The following is a 21,638-nucleotide window of genomic DNA, read 5'->3' as shown; positions in this document are numbered from 1 at the left end:
AATTGATAAATGTTTCATTTATTCATCGGAATCGGAAAAATACGCCATTTTGGTCGATATAAAGATAAGTGACACCATATGGAAAAATACACCAGTATTGACCAATGGCGTTGTGTCATTCATGTTTGAGGCGTGATATAAATAAATATTAGTGTTAAAAATGAACAGAATTTTGTCACCTTAATATAAGAACTCAACACCTGCTTCTATTTCTATATTCAGTTATTGAGTTCTTGCACTAGCTGATGAAATATTGACTTCACTCTTTAATATTTAAGTTCAAGAAGAAGCATTTTTTTAACTTATTCTGTTCCATGCAAACGATTATTTTGCACGACTACAACATCAATGCTGCCAACTAAACTTAAACTACTTCAATATTATACCCTGTAACAATACTTTGATGTTTTCTTCTCAAAATATGAGGGAGGTAAAAAGGGGCCTAATTCAGATAGTAATTAAGCCCGAGTTATGGCACTGCCTATACATATATTCCTATTGTCGCTGTAAACATATACAGTACTTTGTTTTGTGTATGTATACTTGAAAATTTCGAGCGAAGACAGAAAGCAAAAACCCTGAAAACATGCATTTTAATGATTTTTCTAGTAAAGGACGATGAAAACAAGAGGACCAATTGTCAAAATTTTTGAGAAACCAAGTTTGGTGATAACTGGTTGTACTTTAGCCAAGTTTAGAGAGTGAACACTGTAAATTCAGTTTTTGCCAAATCAAGGGTCATAACTCTGGAGTGGCTGAGGCTATTACCGAGTCTGACCAAGATATTCAGCCCATACACATTTTGACCAAATTTGGTTATGATTGGACAAAGGCTTCTAAAGTAATTGATCAGATAAGGCTGGTTTTAGGTAATCAAAATTTCCTGAGACATACTGGATCTGCCGCCCACCCGTATGCTGCAGGTGGAACTATAATACATCTCGTTCTATAAAGGTGTATAAAGATTATGAAAACATGCCATCACATCCAAAAACACCAAGGCTATCACAATACCCCGCGTAAGAAGTGATATGTATTTTAGAACAGCAAATCACAACATACTGAATTGAATAGTTTTTCAGGGGCGGCCTTTGCACCACGTCTAGACAAATACTCTCCCCACACAAAGTCTCCATTGGACCATCCTGCAATAAAACAACATAAAATATTAAAAAAAGGGTGCCGAAGGAAGAGTGCCGAAGGAAGAGTGCCGAAGGAAGCGTGCCGAAGGAAGAGTGCCGTAGGAAGAGTGCATGTTTGGTGCTGATGCCTATTGTTGTTTTTCATCAAACAAGGGGAATAATTTTACTTTTATTACAGCCAGAGTTATGGGCCTGGCTACCATGTGCATATTGTCTATGGCAACATGTGTACAAAGTTTTATTTGAATATCTCAAAAAGTTAATAGTTATGAGTCAAGTTTTCGCCAACGCAAAAAATGATAATGATAATACCTCGACAAATGTTTTCTTAAAAAAATACAAGGTAGAAAAATATCAAGCCCTGAAACCGTAAAATGATATTTACAAAAAAAAAATAAAGCAGATAAAAGAAAGGGCCGACTGTTCATCTAGCGTAATTGTACTTCTTTTAAATATTTACTGCTCTAGATGTTCCATGAATACACTTGTGATCTGCAGTATTCCAGTCAAGACTTGACACAACTGTGTAGTCTGTATTTGTTTTATATAAATACATGAGTGCATCATTAAATACTTCACCTTTGACAAGTTTTGAACAAACAGTCTAATAATGCAATACCGTAAATGACTGGGTATAAGACGATAGGGGGTATTAGACGCAGGGAAAAAAATCTGTGAAAAATCCGAGAAAAAAACATTTAATCTATGTTTTTGGTTAAAAGACGCATAGAAAAAATGTCAAAATCGTCCGGCATTTTCAGCCACCATGTTTGTTGACAGTGACAAAAAAATTTTTTTCGTGGAAATGGCGATGGTTATCTTTAAAACCATACTGTCGAGAATGAAAAGTTATGTTAAGCAAAAAATATTTTGACAGTGCCCAACTTTGCTTTTTTATATGTAAGTTTGATTATTGTTTAATTCAATTTATTATTCAAAATAATATTGAATACCGTAATTCACAAGAGTTCGGACACCATAAATTAATTATTTTTTTCGCTCTCCCAATACATAGAAAATTATTTTATTTACATGTTTGTTTAACCTGCCTTTTTTCTTCATGTTTGCTTTTTACCACTTATTAATTTATCCGTAGTAATCAATGGTCATAAACTTATTTATTACGCCTATAAGTGTAAATCCTTCATGAAGTTAATTAAAACACCATTTTATACATGCACTGAACTGAATAAACACATTCTATCGGCTTCAGATCAAAGAGTCACACTGTGTGACGTCACATAACTTACAGTTATGCCCACGAGGATCTCGTGGAGAGCATGGACATTGCTATGCAGGATTAATGTATAACTGTACGATTATTGCTTCATATAGTCTATAAGTGTGGTACAAGTTTGAAAGCTTATTGGCAGATCGTTTTACAAACATGCCATGTCGATGTTTTCTTAATCCCTTGATTGCCCTTGTTGTTTGTTTAATCCTCAAATAAATATATCACACTTCCTTTTCAACAGGCAATAAATCGTTTAGGATGGGTAGTAACTAATTAAATTGTCACAGTGGTGTATACGGTTAAGTAATCTAGCCAGGCAGTGTAAAAATAAAAATCAATATTCTTCGTCTGTGAAACTTGGTAACTATGAAAGTTATGATTGATGTCCTTTGGGTGTCCGAAAATTAGCTACCCAAAATAAATTATTTTGGGAAATAATGGGTGTCCAAATATAAAATATTTTTGTTGAAATTATAAACGTCTTACGATATACCGTATCCCGATCTTCAACTGCCGTTTTAACCCGTATATACTCGATCAATATGACGCGATTAACATCCCTTTCTACATAAATCTAAACAAACTCTCGGCTTGAAATTGACATCAGAAAAAAAGTTCAAAAAATTGTTGCTGGGTATTATACGCAGGCATTTTTTTGCATCAAAATCTGAGGAAAAAAAGTGCGTCTAATACCCAGTCATTTACGGTAAGTGATATTAAAGTGTTACCAGCAGGAGGCATGAGCTTAATCCCCTTGCATAGACACCAGGACACAGGAAAAATGCCGAGGTATTCCGAATGACAGCAGATCTGGACGCTCTCTCTTTCCCCAGGAGGGCGTATGTCGTCAATCTCAATGAGGAAGTACTTGTCGTTGATCACCTTGGTTACGGTTGCTGGAGAGATGTAATTAGCCCCTGGTACTAGGGCTTCTAGCCTCATTCCTGGTTGAAATTGATGTGTCTTAGGCTCAAGTTGGTCCTGAAATTTCAAAAATATTGTTTCATCTCTGTAACCTTTGTAGATAAAGGTAATCAGAGAAAAATGAAATTGGTCCCTGGCACAAGCAATTCTAGCCACATCCCTGGAAGAAATTGGTGAGTCTTCAGTTCATATTGGTCCTAAAATGAAATAAATACTGTAAAAAAAGTTCAGATAACTAGGTATATTAACCAAGAGCAGCAAATATCTTGAATTACACCCAGCTGGCAGATCTATGGAGCAGATGTAAAAACAAGTGTGACCATGACCTTGAAACTACAAGGCTAGAACTTGTCATATGCATATCTGATTGATGTCATGAGTATATATAAATTTAAATACTGTCATAGAAGAGTTATGGTAAGCTTTTCAGACCTTTGACCCAAAAGAATGGCCTTGACATTGAAGGTACAAAGCCAGGACATGTGTGTGTCCCTCTATGTGTTGTTCAACTTTGTTTAATCAGTTATGGAGTAGTGGAGCACACACGAAATAGGGACAGACAGACAAATGACTGGATCGACATAGGAACAAAGCACTCAAGAGCATAGCAATGCAAATCTTCAATTAAATCTCCATCGGCATGTACGGTACATGAAAGAGCCCTGTAGGTGTGAGGTCACTCTCCTTCACAGCCATCTAATAAATGACTATGCATTTCTCCCCCCCAAACACCTTCTCACCCCATCCCCAATTTATGAAAGAACCCAAGGACACACATCTTACCTTAAACACGCCTGCAGGTGTAAGGTCATTCTCACTTTCCGACATGGCCGTCTGAAGAATCTCCGTCCATTCTTCATCAGTTTTCTCATCACGCACATCTGCAACAGACAACAGTGAAGAATTTTAAGTACCTCAAACAACCAATAACTGCAGGTATTGACTTTTAATAATATAAGCAGGCCAAACAAAACAAAAAAAACAAAAAAATTACTGGGCTCAGTCAATTATAAATTTGTTTGACATCACTGATCTTTATGGCAAAGTTTGAGAACCATTTTAACAATTATCTTTGGAAATATGAAAGAAATTCTCGATTACCAGCCGGTGGCTTGTAAGTACATCCATTTTCTGTGGCCCAGCCTAGAGGGTGAAGCCTCATGTCCAGGTAAAACATCCAGAAATGTTTGGAAGCCAAATTGGTCCCCTCCAGCCTCAGATAGAGGCGGCCCCCAACATTCTCTAGAATCTGAAGGTGGCAGTCAACAGTTTGTAATTAATAGCAGTTAACAGTTTGTTATTTAATACTGGCTATCCACAGGATATTGATGATTTCTGAATTTAGAATTTCAATGTTTTAGACGTTCAATGATTTAACTGACCTGTGACACATACGTTTTGGCCTTTAGACATTGCATTTATTTTTTAGGTAATATCAAATGAAAATAACATGATAACATCTTTAAAACAGCAAAAGTAACAGGTTTGCAAGCAGAACTATTTGCATTTAATCTCTGGGGCCGTATTTATGAAGCTTCTTAGTGAATTTTTTTAACTTAGTGCAACAAGAGGGCCATGATGGCCCTAAAACGCTCACCTAAGCAAAGGGCCACAAATTTGTAATAAAGCATTAATAAAAATGTTGCAATTTAAACATATCTTTACTGATGACGATGCCTTGTTTTATATTTGTAAAGGGTCAAGTAATGAAGCTACCAAGTTTCATTGAATTTGGCCTGGTAGTTTCAGAGATTTTTTTAAAGCAAAACAGTAAGTTGGCCATTTTGTTGTTGTTGTTGTTGATCAAATCTCAATGCCTTGTATTTTTGTAGAGGGTCATGCAATGAAGCTTCCAGTAAAGTTTCAGTGAATCCAGTAAAGTTTCAGTGAATTTGGCCTGGTAGTTTCAGAGGAGATGCTTTTTAAAGCAAAACAGGAAGTTGGCCAGATTGTTGTTGTTGTTGATCTGAATTGCGAGCACTTGTTGTATTTAAGTAAAAGGTTACCCAAGGAAGCTTCCTGTAAAGTTTCATTGAATTTGGACTGGTAGTTTCAGAGAAGATGTTTATTTAAAGCAAAACAGGAAGTCAGCCATTTTGTTGTTGTTGCTGTTGTTGTTGTTGTTCATCAATCGTGACCCCTTGTTGTATTTTTGTAGAGGGTCACCCAAGGAAGCTTCTTGTAAAGTTTCATTGAATTTGGAGAGGTAGTTTCAGAGGAGATGTTTTTTTTAAAGCAAAACAGGAAGTCAGCCATTTTGTTGTTGTTGTTGTTGTTGTTCATCAATCGTGACCCCTTGTTGTATTTTTGTAGAGGGTCACCCAAGGAAGCTTCTTGTAAAGTTTCATTGAATTTGGAGAGGTAGTTTCAGAGGAGATGTTTTTTTAAAGCAAAACAGGAAGTCAGCCATTTTGTTGTTGTTGCTGTTGTTGTTGTTGTTGATCAATCGTGACCCCTTGTTGTATTTTCGTAGAGGGTCACCCAAGGAAGCTTCCTGTAAAGTTTAATTGAATTTGGACTGGTAGTTTCAGAGGAGATGTTTTTTAAAGCAAAACAGGAAGTTGGCCATTTTGTTGTTGTTGTTGTTGATCAATCGTGACCCCTTGTTGTATTTTTGTAGAGGGTCACCCAAGGAAGATTCCTGTAAAGTTTCAGTGAATTTGGCCAGGTAGTTTCAGAAGAGATGTTTTTTTAAGCAATTGTTGACGGACAGACGGACTGACGGACGGACGCCGGACAAAGACCGATCACAATAGCTCACCTTGAGCACTTTGTGCTCTGGTGAGCTAAAAATGCTTCCTTAATAATTTAACAATGTTTTTATACCAAATACATTAAAATAAGCAAGGAAATGATCCAAATAAAATAATCGTTGTTAAAAAATTGCCATTTTTCACTAAGTGAAAAAAAAATCACTAACCAAAGAAGCTTTATGAATACACCCCCTGATCTGTTAATCTAAACATATCTTACCTGTACCAGCCAGACTTCCAGAGGGTTCAACTCATCCTGCATTTCAAGTCTCATACTACACTTGAGTTGGTCTATGGGACTGCTACTGCCTCCCTTCAGGGAAGATAACACAAGGATTAATACAATCTTGTACATTAGGGCGCCTTTCTATCAAGAATGTTTCAACAGTAGTACTGATCTGTTGACAATATCTCCTTGGTAGACTTTATTAGCCACAGAGTTCTGCAGCGTGACCAATAAATCAATTCTATCAGTAGATCACCCACACTACCATTCATATTATGCTCCACAGAAAACAAGCAAATTTAGAGAGGAAAAAAGGTTCTAGGCAGACATGTGCATAAACAGGTAAAGCCCTTGGAGTTACAGAGGATAGTTGGCGTTATCACTTGGAATGGACTGTATGAAAATTGCATCTATGCATATATATTCGCATTATACTTTTTCTAGCTTTCAAATATTTTTTAGTCATTACTCATTTTTTTCCATCATAATTTAAGGGTGTCAATTTATTATTTCAGCAAGAGGGTCTTACTACACACATATGTATACTATTGGCAACAAGAGTATCATTTGAATACCTTTTACAGGTTTCTAGTTATGGCAAAAGAATAGAACATTTGCATGGGGTGGTCAGTAATGTCACCAAGGCTATGGAAATATAGGCTACTTTTTTCTTTGTGAAACAGATGATCTGCAAACAGCAAGAGAAGAGTCCCTACCTTTTCTAGAAGATAGGGTGGAGCGGTCCTTGCTCCAGTCAATACCTCCTTCAAATATTCATGCCAGTCTTCCACGCTGTCTCGGATCTCTGGGGGTAGAAATAATGGAATCCACAATTCTTGTAGAGAAATAATGGTGTCAACAGTTTACATAAAGAAATAATGGTATCCATTGTTTACACTAATTTTCAGGGTATCTGTCAGATAGAATCATATTGTACTACAACCAATAGTTTCATAATATTTATGTTAAAGGTTTTCAACAACACACTTTTAAAAGTTAAAGAGAAAACTTTCTTTTATATTTGTGCCAATTTTCACACTGTCTCGAACCGCCTCCTTGTGGAGAAAGAGGGTGGGGATGGGGGTGGATGGTGGAAAATTGCTTAAAACAGACTACACATATAGAGCTGGTCACTCAGTTGCACTAAAAATGATAAAATGGAAAGAATTCTTGGAAAATGTCCTCTGGTAGCTACAGATTTTGTCTATAGCCAGACATGGGCCAATTGGATAAACAACCATACTTTCATAACAGCCAATTGGATGAACAATTAAACTTCCAAACTAGCCAACTGGATGAACAATTAATATCCACACAAGCCAAATATGGTCACTTCAAAACTCATAGCAGGCAAATTAAATATAATTGATCACCAAGAAAACAAAATAAAATATTTTATCAAACTTCTACTTACCCTCTGGTGGCTGGAGATTCTGCTGATTGGCAGCACACCAGCCAATGGGATGGACTTCAGTAGTCGCAAGATCGCACCAAAACTCTCCAGCCCCCTCTTCCTTGTACCCATCATATCGAAGCCTGAGCAGAGGACCACATGTCATCATCACCGTGGCAACCCAATAACTGTCAGTCTCATTGTCTGAGCTACTGCTACTGTTGCTGTTACTTTTTACCTTGACCTCTAGTTTCATGCCCTTCACAAAGCCACTCTCAAGGCTGTGCTCCACCTATGTCAAAATGAGAACAGTTCGATTGCAAGTAAAAAATATATAAGATAAATATAATTATAACCACTTTTCTAAACAGAGTATGTTATGATAGGACACTTACATGTATGATATCTTGAAGGATTTATGTTTGTTGACTGAACAAGACGAAATACAGGTCACCAGATATATGCCTGCATCAATAAATTCTATGTTTTGTCACACTATTCACTGTTTGAAACCAAATTAACTGCTCTTGGCCTTAACACTACATGTTCCTGAATTTTCTCTTTTGAAATACAGGCAAACCAGTTGCATTACAAAATAAGTGTTTTCACTTGCATATAAACACAAACCAGCATTTGAATAATTTCAGATGTTTTTATTTATTTTATTTATTTTTCTATTTTTTTTTATTTATTTTTTTTTTTTTTTGGGGGGGGGGGGGGGGGGGGATATTTTACTGATAATTTTTATCAACTCGAAAATATTGTAAATATGTCAAATAAACAGAGTGTGAAAGTATGCGCTCTAAACACGGATCTATGCTGACAGGGGATCAGAAAATGACATAAGTTGATATAGATTTTTCAGGACTGCATGCTTTTTTTTCACTATTGGATATTGAAATACATGTAATATGGATAGGTTCATTTTTATATGATATATTGTAACACATGGTCACTCAAGAGCTTTGCAACAGATGCTTACACACCTCCGTTCTGATTTCTTCAGGTGAAATAAAGGCACAACTTTATTAACAAAACCAGAGTTATTGGCCTTGGTACATACATGCTAAGCTTCATGATGTTCATAACAGTTTTTGCTTTTGCTATTGCGCAATGACACTGATTATAACACAAGTGCTATCACAATATAAAAATAGTTTTAGAAAAACAGACCAGCTAGTGCTACTGTTACAAGGAAATACTGACTTACGTGTTTAAATGCTGAAGACGGCACTGCCTCAGCCCCGACCTGTCGTAGATATTCCTCCCAGATAAACTGTGGTTCATCTTCCTCACCTAAAGTTGATAGAAACTTGTTGTAAGTGCAACAATGATTCAATTCTTATAAAAAAAATTTTTTTTTAACATATTGGAATATCTTGAATGTTTTTTTTGAGTCATGGCCAAGGTTAAAGTCAATGCAAAATAACGGTGCTGACAACACGGCAATAACAACACCAAGGCCATGACAAAAACAAACAAGCTAAAAAAACCTACCTCACCTAATAATATCAAAGCCCAAAATTGACTAATAACTCAGATTGATCCAAACTAAAACGTTCATGATTTGATTTTACATGTTTGAATAATTGACTATTACAGTCCAGTCAAGTGATTCTTATGCAGATTTACATCCAGATTTCATAATGAACAATTTGATTTAAAAGTTGCCCTAGAATAGGCTAGCACATGGATACTTTAAAATTGAAAACATCCAAACTGTATTAAAAACAAAAATAATATTACTGCTAAACTTGCATGCATGTAAATGTATAAATGTTTGGGTTTTTTTTTAGTTAAAAAGGGGAAATAATCAACATTTATTAAAGATTAAGTAATGGGTATTGCTGTTTGCATTGTCTCTGTCAACATTTGTACCAAGTTCTCTTTGAAAACCTTGTCTGTTTTGTTCTGGAAAAGGCTCAAGTGTTCGCACTACAAAGATGCCAAAGAGACCTAGGATATGAGTATGACAATAACTTTACTTCTTCGAAAAACAGAAATGCTAATCAATTACCTTCATGTTCTTCAACTTTATGTTCCGTTTCGTCTTTATCCAATTTTTTTCCATCATGGCTTACATCTTTAGCAGTAAATTCAGGCATTTTTATTTCCATTCTCCTGTTTTCTTTTTTCATCCCCTCATTAACCTTTGTCTTACTTTTTGAGGCAACATCTTTCTCAATTGCACTAGCATCTCTAGTTGCTGTTTCAACTTCAACATCTGCCTTCTTCTTCTGTCTAAGTTTCAACACAAGTTCATGAAAGTTTTCCACATTCTGAGGGGATTCATAATCGCAATAGCTTTCAACAACTTTTCTTTTACTATAAACCTTTCCAGGAAATTTGACAAAGTCACGTTTAACATGTTTAACATCACTGTCTAATTCTAATTGTTCATCTTTACCATCTTTACCATCCATTTCAATTTCATCTGGTTTATCATCAGAATTTTGTAATTCACCATCTTCTATAATGTCTTTTTCCTTGTCAGCAGGACCACTCTCCTGTTCAGAAATGTTGCCAAAAACTTGGTTTAAGACTGCATATACTTCATCGATTATTTCTTCGTTGGTCTCTGCTTTTTCTGACGTAATATCCATCGACTCCTAGAAAAAATTAACAAGAGAGAAGCTAAACTTACATGTTTTGCATCTTACTGTGTATATAGCAATAAAACATGGAAACTACAGGGACAATGGTAGGAACTTACATCAAGTGCACCTGGTGAAAGGATTCCATGCATACTAGGAAAAAGTCAACAAACCAGGTATAAACACAAAAAAAAACTAATGCATTATTATGTTAACTCATTTGTATGGTGGCATATTTCTGCCACCAGATAACCATATATCTAACTAGTTAATTAAGAGGTTAACTAGTTACGTAAAATTAACTAGTAAGTTATATGGTTATCAAAACGGGAAATAAATGCATGTAGTTAACTAGTTACGTAACTAGTTAATCACTTACCACTTATCCAAAATATCGCTAACTGGTAACTGGTTAACTAGTTACGTAACTAGTTAACCACTTAACATTAAGCTGGTAAAATAATAAAAGGATGGCAGTTGAAGGCACTAACATGCATTTATTTCCCGTTATGATCTTTTATTTATTGAAAAAATTAACTAGTTACGTAACTAGTTAACCTATTAATTAACTAGTTAGTTATATGGTTATCTGGTGGCAGAAATATGCCACCTTACATTTGGCCTTTATTTATAAAATTATATATATATATATATTATTTGTGCACAGAAGAAAAATATAATCGATATTTTGGAGCTTTTTTATTAGGAAATTTGTGGCCATGTATTGATTAAAAAAAACACCAACATATACAAGTGCTCCTTTTTTATCTGTGGGCAAATAATATGCTTTTTCTGTTTTAATCATGAAATTGAATGTGTTAAACATAATAGTGTATTTAAATTAAAACATTTTTTTTGCATCAAGCTGTATTGTGGGCTTTAAAGACAAAACATAACTTAATAATATCACTGACCTACACCATGGTTTATAGTTCCCTGATCATACGAAAATAAACAGAGAAATGATCATTTAAAATTTACCTCAGTAGCTGCGTCAGTTTCTTTCTGCAATTCTGTAAAAATGAAGTAGTCATATCATTGTTGGCCCTCACAAGATCCTTTGTTACATGTACATTCAAATCTGCTTTTTTCAAGATTCCTATCATAACAAATTTAAATGATACAGATGATATCCCAGTATGTTTGTTGTTATGTTCAGGACTACAAAAATAAGATAATTATGAATATTAGGATTTGAAATCAAATGTACAAATTAAGCATGATTTTTATCAACACTGTAGATTATTTGAATTTTGCTAGGGTTTAATTTTTTCAAATTTCGCGAATAAAGCAGATCACAAATTTCCCATCTGCTCTTTTTTCATTTTATTGTGTATTTTTCATTATAAAATAGCATCATATCAATTTAAAAACAGAGGAAAGTTAGCTTAAAAAAAAAATAACCACAATAAAAATAATTGTAAAATTATTAAACTACTATAGAACGTTTTTCCTTGATCATATATGAAAAAGAGTTTAATAAACATAAGATAAGTACATATTTAAACTAACCTGGTGATTTTCTTGCAGCGCTTTCTAGCATCACTTGCTTGGGAGGTAAAGCGGCACTAAGCTGCAGTTGAACTGGTGGCCTAGGTATAAATGGGGAGCCTAAGTTTGCAATAGGGCTTACTGGGCTCAGACCTGGAGCTATGTTCATAGGCATGTATGTCCCAGGGGCCAAACCTGGCTGTAAGCCCATCTGTCCACAATTTGGGAAAGAATTAAAGGCCATTCCCGGGCTTGGCAGGGGATCATTTTTCCCAAATTGTGGCGATTTTATGTCTGGTTGAATCTGAGACTGTATCTGAGTTCGGAAGCTAAATTGTGGGTTTGCTGAAAATGACATGCTTTGAAGAGATTCTGTCGAAACCATAATGGGAACAGATGTACTTTGCTGGAAAATCGGGTACTGAGTAGTGGTACACTGTGCTAATCCGTGTCTAGGTATGGCAACCTTGTTTCCCAAAACCTGTATAGGCTGTAGCTGTGATGTTGGAGCTCTTGGAAGGTTCACCTTAGGAGGAATATTCACTTTAGGTGCTGCTTTAGGTAAAGGATTAACCTTAGGAGCAATGAGCAACTGGCCAGAACTGTGTCCTGGGGACTTGGGTATAGCTGGCTGGGGAGGTGGGGGAGTTTTTGATGGAGATTGAGGCAGAGGCTGAGCAAAGCTTCGAAGTTGTATCCCTTGAAGTGGATTCCTCATCTGGATACTTGGAGAAAGACTCTGATACGATGAAACTTGAAGGTTACCAACAGAATACACTTGAGGGGCATTGTTCATTGAAAACACTGGAGTAACAGTTTGTCGTGGGAACGGAGCAAGCTGGAAATGCTGGCTCTGATTAGCAACTGAAATGGTCTGGTTGGCCATACTCATCGCGATTGGCATTGGCTGATGACCAATTTGAAGGGGCTGGTGTGGGGCACTGTATTGCACAAATGGGCCTTGGTTTGCTAACTGGATTGCTTGGGGAGGGTTTGAAATCTGGGCGGCCATCCTCGGTCGTTGGCTGAAGAATGTTTGCCCACTCACAGTTGGCTGGTTCATTAACACAGGCTGCTGCATCAAGAAAGGTCCTGGAAGGAATGTTTAGAAGATTTAATAAATAAAATGGTTAAATGGTTTTGGATCTTTTTAAAACTTTTTAGATCCAATCATCAAACCTTAACAAATGAAACAAAATATGAAAAATGAAGGAACATGTAACTTTCTATAATTATCTTGCCTAAATCCTCTCCCCATTGAAATAATGCTTACAAAATCAATTATATACAAATTATTATTCTTATTCAATCATGTAATAGTGTATGCACCCACAAATGATACCTAAATGATACAAGAGGGCTTCTGCGCAAGTGCTTTTTTCAATCAGGAGGGTAGTGGGTAAAGTCACTGTTTTGTACCTTGTTGTAAAGGACATCGTTCCTTACTAGCTTGCGATATACCTGAATAGCTATTGTAATTTATCTGCACAATAGTTTTTGTAAACAAGAAAACATTAACTCTCAAACAGGGTTCAATAAAAACAACAACATAATGTCAAACTCACCAGGTCTGTTGGGCTGCATGGCTGGCATGGGCTGAATGGGTTGCAAGATGGGCACTTGAGATTGAACAGGGCTCAGCTGAACTTTCTTAGGTAACAGGGTGGGCTGTTTCTCATCCCGTGGCGTGCTGCTGTTGGGATTCATTTTGGTGGAAGATAAAGCTTGAAAAATAATCCATAAATTAAAGCTAAAATTACTGTGGATAACTACTGAAATCTAGGCCAATCATAATTATTGCTGTTTTTGTTTTCTCTTATTTTTGGGTCTTTTAAAACTTATTAACATTAATCAGGTAAAAAAACTTTATTTCAAACTTTTACTATTGCTTTTACAAATTTTGTGGTGTTTTTATTAAAAAATGTACAATTTCAATATTAACTGAACCCATTCCTTAAGAGATGGAAAATGGCTTTTAACTTTTATATTCATGAACAGTGAAATTTGTCAATCAGTTGGTGTAAAAAAGATGTTTGCTTTTAAACAGTTATTGAAATAGAATAACTTTATATAACCCTGCAATTTGAAATTCCTTGCCAAAAAACTATTCAAATGAAACAGTCATTGAAACTAAATTTACACTGACTGTATAATTGAAAAAGCCCAATTCTTTAAATTTTTACTTGGGGAATGAAAATGTTGACAAGCCCTGCTTTGTAAATGATACATTCTGAGCAACCCTACTTAACATTTTACCAGTGCCGGGCTTACAGACTTTTGCTAATTTCAACCTTTGTTATATCGGGTCAGAGATTAGAATTCACAGTGAGCTACCAAATTATAATTAGCTTGATGATGAGCAATGGTGCAGGACTTGATTGAAATATTGATTACTGGTTATTTTCTATGCTAATAATTAAATAATATGCCTTCAGGCAATTATTTGTGTCATGTGTATGCTTTTAACACAGCTTTATAGTGGTGTGTAACCTCGTATATAGAGTCCACATCTACAATACAATTCAAAAAAGAAAATAATGCAATGTTATGATATTTTCACAAACATTAACATGAAGGATTAATTTATAACATATAAAATGATGCAAACTGCATCATATCACCAGTTTTCTGCGTGAAAATGAAAAGGCGCTTTTGTCCGAAATTATTATCCGAAACGCATACTAGAAAATTTCATAATGACACGACAGCGATAAATTCACATTAGAAACGAACAAAACTGACACATAAAGTTATACATGTGCTTAAATAGTTCATTACCGTGGTAATAAATGCTCTAAAACACCCGATTTCTTGAAAAAATACGCTTAATTCATCACTGTTTTGTTTCCTTCTGTTTTCCGGAAGTCCTTCAAAACAAAACAGACAACAGTTTCGAAGCAATCGACAGTATCACACAGAAGTATTTCGAATCTCATAACTTTAGACTTAATGATTATCCTAGTAGACATTACATTGTTTTCCGAGCAAAATTTCAAGCGCATATAGCTTTAGGGGAACTAAATGTATTATATGATATGCTATACAATATTCTCTTCTTTTTATTTTTACTCACACTCTTACAATTACACTTTGGCTAATTATCTATGTTTGATTCCACGGCCTAAAAAATAAATGTGCTTTTTCAAGGAATATGAATGTTTTTAAACGAAACACTCGCAAAAATACGCGTTAGGGCGCTAATATGTGACCAAATCCAGATATAGTTCCCAGGATTATACTAGCAGTAATTTAGAATTTTGAGCTTTAAAGTTATTTTAAGTAACCAATATCACTTTAGCATGTTTTAAGTCATAATTGGATATTACTCACTCGATTTAGTTACCATTTGGCAAAATACAAATATGCATTTTGCTCATATCGCTTACAGAAGGAAAAGTGATGAAGGACTTCGCTGATGATCCACATCTCTTTTCGAGTGTTTGATTTATTCATGACAATGGATATAATTTGAATATACTGTATATGTAAATGAATAATGTAAAACTGAGGTTATTATTTAAATTCAAAATTGGACTTATGGTTATTTTTGTTTGTTTGGTTCTTACATATAGATATGGAAGTCGTTGTTTCATCAATTAACAATCAAATGCACTACTGATATAAGATGTAGATGAACAGTGACCATTTCAAATTTGTAAAATAATGAATATCGGTTTAATGAATAGGGTTAAAATCATTGAAAAAAGCAAATGTTTAAAATGTGGAAATTGTAGCATTAGACAAAGAAAATGACGGAGCACTTCAAAACAGATGCTTGATGCTGATACGCACGATTGATATGACTAAGCGGCCATCAGTTTTTGGCAGGTGGCGTCATGAAAACTGTAGGGATGCATTGGAATTCCACATATAATCATAAATGATATTAAGTTACCAAATTAAAGGTTCCTCTTGAAATTCTAGACCATTGTGAACTCGACCAACAACAACTTATACCCAGTTGTGAATAAACAAAATATCACCGAATAGGGTATCTTCGATTGCGTATATAAGATGCTGAATAGTGAAACAGAATCATCACAACTATTCCGTTAGAGTTGATCTAACCTTAAATATATGGTTATAACTTTGATTATTTATACCCATCATAAATCCACATGCGAGACATATCGCAAAATACGGTTGTCTGTTGCTTTGCTGACTTATCATCATAACAAGATATCATATTTATTATCATGTACATAGCGTAAAACTAATATTTAGTATAAGAAAGAACTGTTAACACTTTGCATTGTACTTGTAAAACATTATTTTGTACAATTATTGTGCCTTCTCCTTATCTATGTGTACATGTGTTTTCCATTGTATATGTATTTGTAAATAATGTGTTTTGTCCTCCTATGGGCCGTACGGCTTATTGAATTTGAAGTTAAGCGCATTATTATAAAATCAGTAATGTATATGATAAAGGGTTATATTCGACTCTCTATGATTTTTGCAGTTTGTGAATTTCAATCGGCTAGCGCCTCGTGAAATCCGAATCAGATAAGCTCGAATACAACTTCCCGGGTCAAAATGCAGTACAATTAAGTCGATTAATTAAAGTACTTAAATGTATGATAATAAATAAGTCTGCCTCTCTTGCTTATCACTTAAATTTGAATGTTTAAATGGATACTATACATTTACTTAAAAGTGTTGTTTAATTCAGTGGTAATAGAATAATTATGTATTTCAGCATGTATGTATCTTGGTTTATAATGAACCAGTCAATTGTAACCACGGCCACTCCTGGTCCGGAGAAGCGGGGTCTTTGACTCTCGGTCCAGCCAAGCCCGGGTAAAACACCCGCCCGGCGGCGACGAACTGATGGTAAAATCCCCGCCAAATGCCTCCGCACCCCAGGGACCCTAAGTAAGGCACATTCCAGGCTATATTTGGCACGAATACAAAACCACCGCATTTATACGGCACTGTGGGGCCACATGGAAGGTAAAAACACGGCCCATTTCCCCGGCTATCCCCGGTATACCCCCGGACCTTAGGTGACCGTGGTTACAGTTGACTGGTGCACAACATTCAGTCACATGACCTCGTTCGTAGGCTGGTACATCAGATTTATATATATCTTCCTTGATTTTGTGTTAAGTTTAAATCCTGAATGTGACAGGAATATGGCATCAAATTTTGAATCATCAATTCAGAGGGGCTGTGATTTCATCCATGATTTCGCCTGTTCTCCTTGTGAAGAAGATGGACTGAACACGGAAGCTCAACATTTCTGCTCACAGTGCACGAAACTTTACTGCGATAATTGTGTCCCCGTTCACAACAAACTGTACAAGAGACACACGGTGCTCGATCGGAAGGACGTGATGAAATGGATGGCGGCACCAGGGACGGTGGGCGCCCTGGAGAGATGCATGATACACCCTGGGGAGGCACTGAAGCTCGTGTGCATCGACCATGATCAGCTGTGTTGTCATGTTTGCGTTGCCTTGGATCATAGGTATGTTTTCAGAACAATTTAAAGTGACACGAAAAGACACAGTATATACTTACTATTACTTACTAAATAGTCTTAACTACACATATCGTCCATTATTGATGGCTGATTCGACGATATGTTCTTTTTCAAATGAATCTGTAATGTATCAGTTAAATGTATGCGTATCAGAGCCATAGTGTACGGAGTTAAATGCGGTTCACTGGCCACTGGCCGTATGCCATACTTTGTCTGTAACGCGAACACTGACTCACTTAAGAAAAAAAATATAATTAAACACTGAAAAGTTTCATGTAAATGTAGAACGCATTACCTTTAGAGCTTTCGATTTTTAGTTAGGCCGTCTTAAGTCACTCTGACTTCCTGTGAAATTTAATAAAATGAACTGAATTAAAACCAGGTTCAGATTTTCACTGGTCAATATAAACTTGAACTAGAAATCCCATTGTTCATTGTAAAATTAGTCAAATATAATAAAGTATTAAAATGGAGTATCGGAAACGAGCTATTGAGGTCTCTGATTGTTTAAAAGTTAAAGAAATTTATTTCTCCGCGAGCGTTTTTTTTACATATCATCTTTTAAGGGTAAACACGACAAGTAAGACGCTAAAAATAGTATACACATTGTTCTCGGACATTATTGATTTTTATGAGCACTAGCGGATCCAGAGGAAGGGGGTGGGGGGCAAACCTTGAGCCCCCCCCCCCGCAACTCGTCGAAGTTAACGTTTCATTTAAAGATAGGAGAACAAGACTAATAAAACACACACAAAATTCACCATTTCGGACTAGAAATCGCAAAACAATTCCTGGAGGAGTACCCCAACCGCCCTGCCAACACTTTAAAACAAATAAATTTCGGTTCTGAGGGAGGGGCGCAAGTCAAGAGGTTACACCCCTAAGGTACGCCACCTCTAACGTCAAATGCTGGAGCCACCCCTGAAAAGAGTAGTAATTTGCAAGCCACAAGTTGAAACTGGCTTACTTCCTTCAAGGTCGATAATTATAGTATAAACGAATATTCTCAAGAACTCAGTTCCTGTTTGTCATATACGAGGGCCATTCAAAAAATACGTAGACACTGTCGAATTTTAGTTTCCTTATAAAAGACTCGTATATTGACGCCCTACAATAAATCTAATAATATAGCACATGGCACGTGTTTATTTAAACATTTTAATAATATGTACTACTGTGCCTGGTTATGGTATTCCTTTCAGGAATTACCCAACAACAATTAAACCAAAAACAATTTTTATTACATGTCGAGCATTCAAACCATTCTGACGCTAGTCATCCCACTGGTTTAACACGGCCGAGTATTCTTTTAAAGTGTACTTCTTATTTTTCCTCATGTTTAGGCACTTGCCATTTGATAGGAACCTAAATTTTAAAATTCAATTGTACGTCCGAGCCTACTTGGGTATGCCTAGCAAGTAGTCGCCTCAGACTTCAATAACTGTAAATCATTGGTAGGAATGATAGTAGGAATGATGATGATGATGATGATGATGATGATGATGATGATGATGATGATAATGATGATAATAATAATGACAACGGTTGAATTATGTTCATGTCCGTTTTCCAGACATTGTTCTTCAATACAACACATAAAAGATGTTGCAAAGGGTATCCGCAAAGAACCCGAGTTTCGCCAACTTCCTCAAAAGGTGGCTGATCTTAGAAAGCAGATAGATGATATGAAAGATTCAAGAAAGAAAAATGAGACGTCACTAAGGAAGACTCGAGCAGCCATTGTTGACGAGATCAAGACAATTCGTGAAGAGTTCAACGACATTCTTGACAGGATAGAGAAAACAACTGTACAAGAGATGGACAGTCTTATAGCTAAACATGAAAAGTCCATCAAGAAAGACATAGAAACCAGCACACAGATAAACGATGCTTTAAAGAGCATTATGGATGCGATTCAAATCAACGATTCATCAGGCGAGCCGTCCCTGTATATTGGGTTCAGAAAATGTGAAGAAAACATAAAACAAGCAAACGAAATTGTGCAGAAGATGTCAACTGTTAAAACATACAATATAACCTTTCGTAAATATATTGGAATAGATGACTTGTCATCGATTAAGACATTTGGAGAGTTAAATGAATCGAATATTACTGCTGATAATCCTTTTCCATCACAAGATCATATATTCGCTGCCCAAGGTTACAAGGAGTACAATGTAAAGGTGAGTTCAGACAAACGCTCTTGCTTAATTGGCGGCATGTGTGATTTAACTGGTGGAGAGATTGTCATCACAGACAACGGGAATTGTAGCGTAAAACTCCTGGACCAGGAGTACCGAGTTGTCGATCACTGTAATGTTCCTGAGTATCCCCAGGGTTTGTGTCTCATTGGTGGGAATGAAGTGGCCGTGTGTGTAAACAATCTTGACGACCGATGTGAGCTTCATTTCATGAATGTTACAGAAAGGAAACTTATAACTACGAGGACGTTAAATTTCACTCATAGATGTTATGCCGCAGATAACCACGGGGATAAGCTCTACATCTCAGACAACACCTCCCTGTATGTCTACACGATGTCGGGACAACTGACAAAGAAGCTGTACGAGGACAAGTCCGGTGATTACACGGTGCAGAGAATGTCCATCACTAGCGATGCGATCTATATTACTAACCGTTCTAAACACCAAATATCCACCCTTGACAACCTCGGAAACAAGCTGGCCACATTTACTGATCGTGACTTAAGGGGACCTTACGGAGTACATGCGACAACTGCTGGACACGTGTTTGTCTGCTGTTTTGTTACTAACAAAGTAATGCAGATTGACAAGAATGGGATGAGGAAGATGGCCATACTGGCCAGGGAAGCAGACGGATTGTACGGACCTTACGCTTTATTCTTCAACAGTCGCACTTCATCTCTGGTAGTCGGCGGAGAGAAAGATACGCTTCTCGTCATCAAATTACAATAGACTCACAATAAAGGACAACAAACGGAATTATATTTTAAGGAAATGAGAAATAATTGAAATGTGATCTACGCTTATGTGACACTGACAGTAAAAACATGGGGCTTATTTCCCCAAATAACTCCTAAACGTTCCTTGTTTGACACATCGGTTGGCATTTATAGTTTGTCAAAATATAGTACAGCTATTATAACAGGTCGAAGAGTTCTTATATCTATCAATCCCTGCCTGCTCTCACTTGGGGGAAAAATCTATTTATTTGGTTTTATTTACACGTAGACAAACATAGGGGGCTTGTAGAGAATCAAATCCAGATATACCAAAACGAATGTATGCTAAATATTTCGAGTAAAGCCATAATAATCAAGGTATGAGCGCTTTTTCATTTTTAAAACATTTCATCCTTTTGATAGAATTGAGACTAAGCAGTTTGTTTACATTCTCATGTTATAATGTCTGCTTAACAACTGTTGTTTTTTTTCCAACGATGGGTTATTGTTTTTAGTTTCCAAATAGTTGTTTGGTTCGGAAATATGCTTAAAGGAAGATGGGCCAGCGTTTAAAATATTTTATTAGTATTGAAAAGTGGCCTACTTTCTCTTTTGACACAGTTTATTAAACTTAATGTTTGCACTACATGTAACACTATCCCTTTAAGTGAACTATTCAACATCATGCTGTCCAATATTTCAACTATTGGATACTTATTGTCGTTATATAACATTATGAAACGTAATTTGAACCGGAGGCCTGAAATTACCAAAATAAACTTTTAAATTGACTTTTCACTGACACTCTCACATAACAGAAAGTCGTTACTGTTATAAATATAATCGTATACTGTCTTTTGTTTGCTTCCTACTGAGTGAGCCAAATCTAGAAAAATGAGGCACATTCAGTGCATACACCCAGAAAAGGTGCTTGAAAAAGTACAATCGTTACATATGCAGAAAAAGGCTTTATGAACCTCTATTTTACAGCACAGTTTGTGAATAGGTTACCGCTGAATTCTCCCTTGAGTACCAAATACTTATCCATGTTGACTCGAATCCAACGTAACACATGACGGCGAACCCCGTAATTTCTTGCGTTCCGAATTCTCATTCATGTTGACCCGAGTTAAACGTTACACATGATATTGCAATCGGAGCACCTCGGTCATTTTCCTTCGAAAATGCCTCGGAGATATACACTAAACAAAATTCCTAACCGGCCACCTAAGCAATCTTGTAATATTCCTTTCCCTGTTAAATAAGCCTAATTACAAATTAGTTTCACGAAAAGACCATTACATCGTATACAGGCTGTGAAACTTGGTTCACATATTTCGCGTTGTCAAAAAGATTCAGTGTCTCAAATGACAACACCCTCAATCATAAAATTCACAAAATCTAACATAGCGTGTAAAGGAAGAAAAATAAAAATACCACGCTTAGTCACTTTAAAATGGTATTACATCATAT

The 21,638-nt window shown here is 36.1% G+C and overlaps 2 protein-coding genes across 2 annotated transcripts in view; one reads left to right on the top strand and one right to left on the bottom strand.

Annotated features, from left to right (window-relative positions):
- LOC128217779 (scm-like with four MBT domains protein 1) overlaps positions 1 to 14,632 on the bottom strand; it is a 29,747-nt gene extending 15,115 nt beyond the window's left edge. Inside the window, exons 1-13 of the mRNA XM_052925154.1 lie at positions 14,536 to 14,632; positions 13,323 to 13,481; positions 11,779 to 12,849; positions 11,248 to 11,279; positions 9,690 to 10,281; positions 8,883 to 8,968; positions 7,694 to 7,964; positions 6,996 to 7,084; positions 6,274 to 6,366; positions 4,402 to 4,549; positions 4,084 to 4,181; positions 3,105 to 3,357; positions 1,063 to 1,145 (exon numbers count right to left, since the gene is read on the bottom strand). Coding sequence (XP_052781114.1) covers positions 1,063 to 1,145; positions 3,105 to 3,357; positions 4,084 to 4,181; positions 4,402 to 4,549; positions 6,274 to 6,366; positions 6,996 to 7,084; positions 7,694 to 7,964; positions 8,883 to 8,968; positions 9,690 to 10,281; positions 11,248 to 11,279; positions 11,779 to 12,849; positions 13,323 to 13,464 — 2,958 coding nt within the window. The 5' untranslated portion in view covers positions 13,465 to 13,481; positions 14,536 to 14,632. The remainder of the gene's footprint in view (positions 1 to 1,062; positions 1,146 to 3,104; positions 3,358 to 4,083; positions 4,182 to 4,401; positions 4,550 to 6,273; positions 6,367 to 6,995; positions 7,085 to 7,693; positions 7,965 to 8,882; positions 8,969 to 9,689; positions 10,282 to 11,247; positions 11,280 to 11,778; positions 12,850 to 13,322; positions 13,482 to 14,535) is intronic.
- Positions 14,633 to 16,870: 2,238 nt separating this feature from the next.
- On the top strand, positions 16,871 to 20,448 carry LOC128218399 (uncharacterized). Its single transcript, XM_052926066.1, has 2 exons — positions 16,871 to 17,227; positions 18,816 to 20,448. The coding sequence occupies exons 1-2, from the start codon at positions 16,893 to 16,895 to the stop codon at positions 20,176 to 20,178; spliced, it is 1,698 nt and encodes a 565-aa protein (XP_052782026.1). The 5' UTR covers positions 16,871 to 16,892; the 3' UTR covers positions 20,179 to 20,448.
- The last annotated feature ends 1,190 nt before the right edge of the window (positions 20,449 to 21,638 follow it).

Source organism: Mya arenaria, chromosome 14, assembly GCF_026914265.1.
Source record: "Mya arenaria isolate MELC-2E11 chromosome 14, ASM2691426v1".
NCBI lineage: Eukaryota > Metazoa > Mollusca > Bivalvia > Myida > Myidae > Mya > Mya arenaria.
This window is presented reverse-complemented; position numbering and strand designations above follow the sequence as displayed.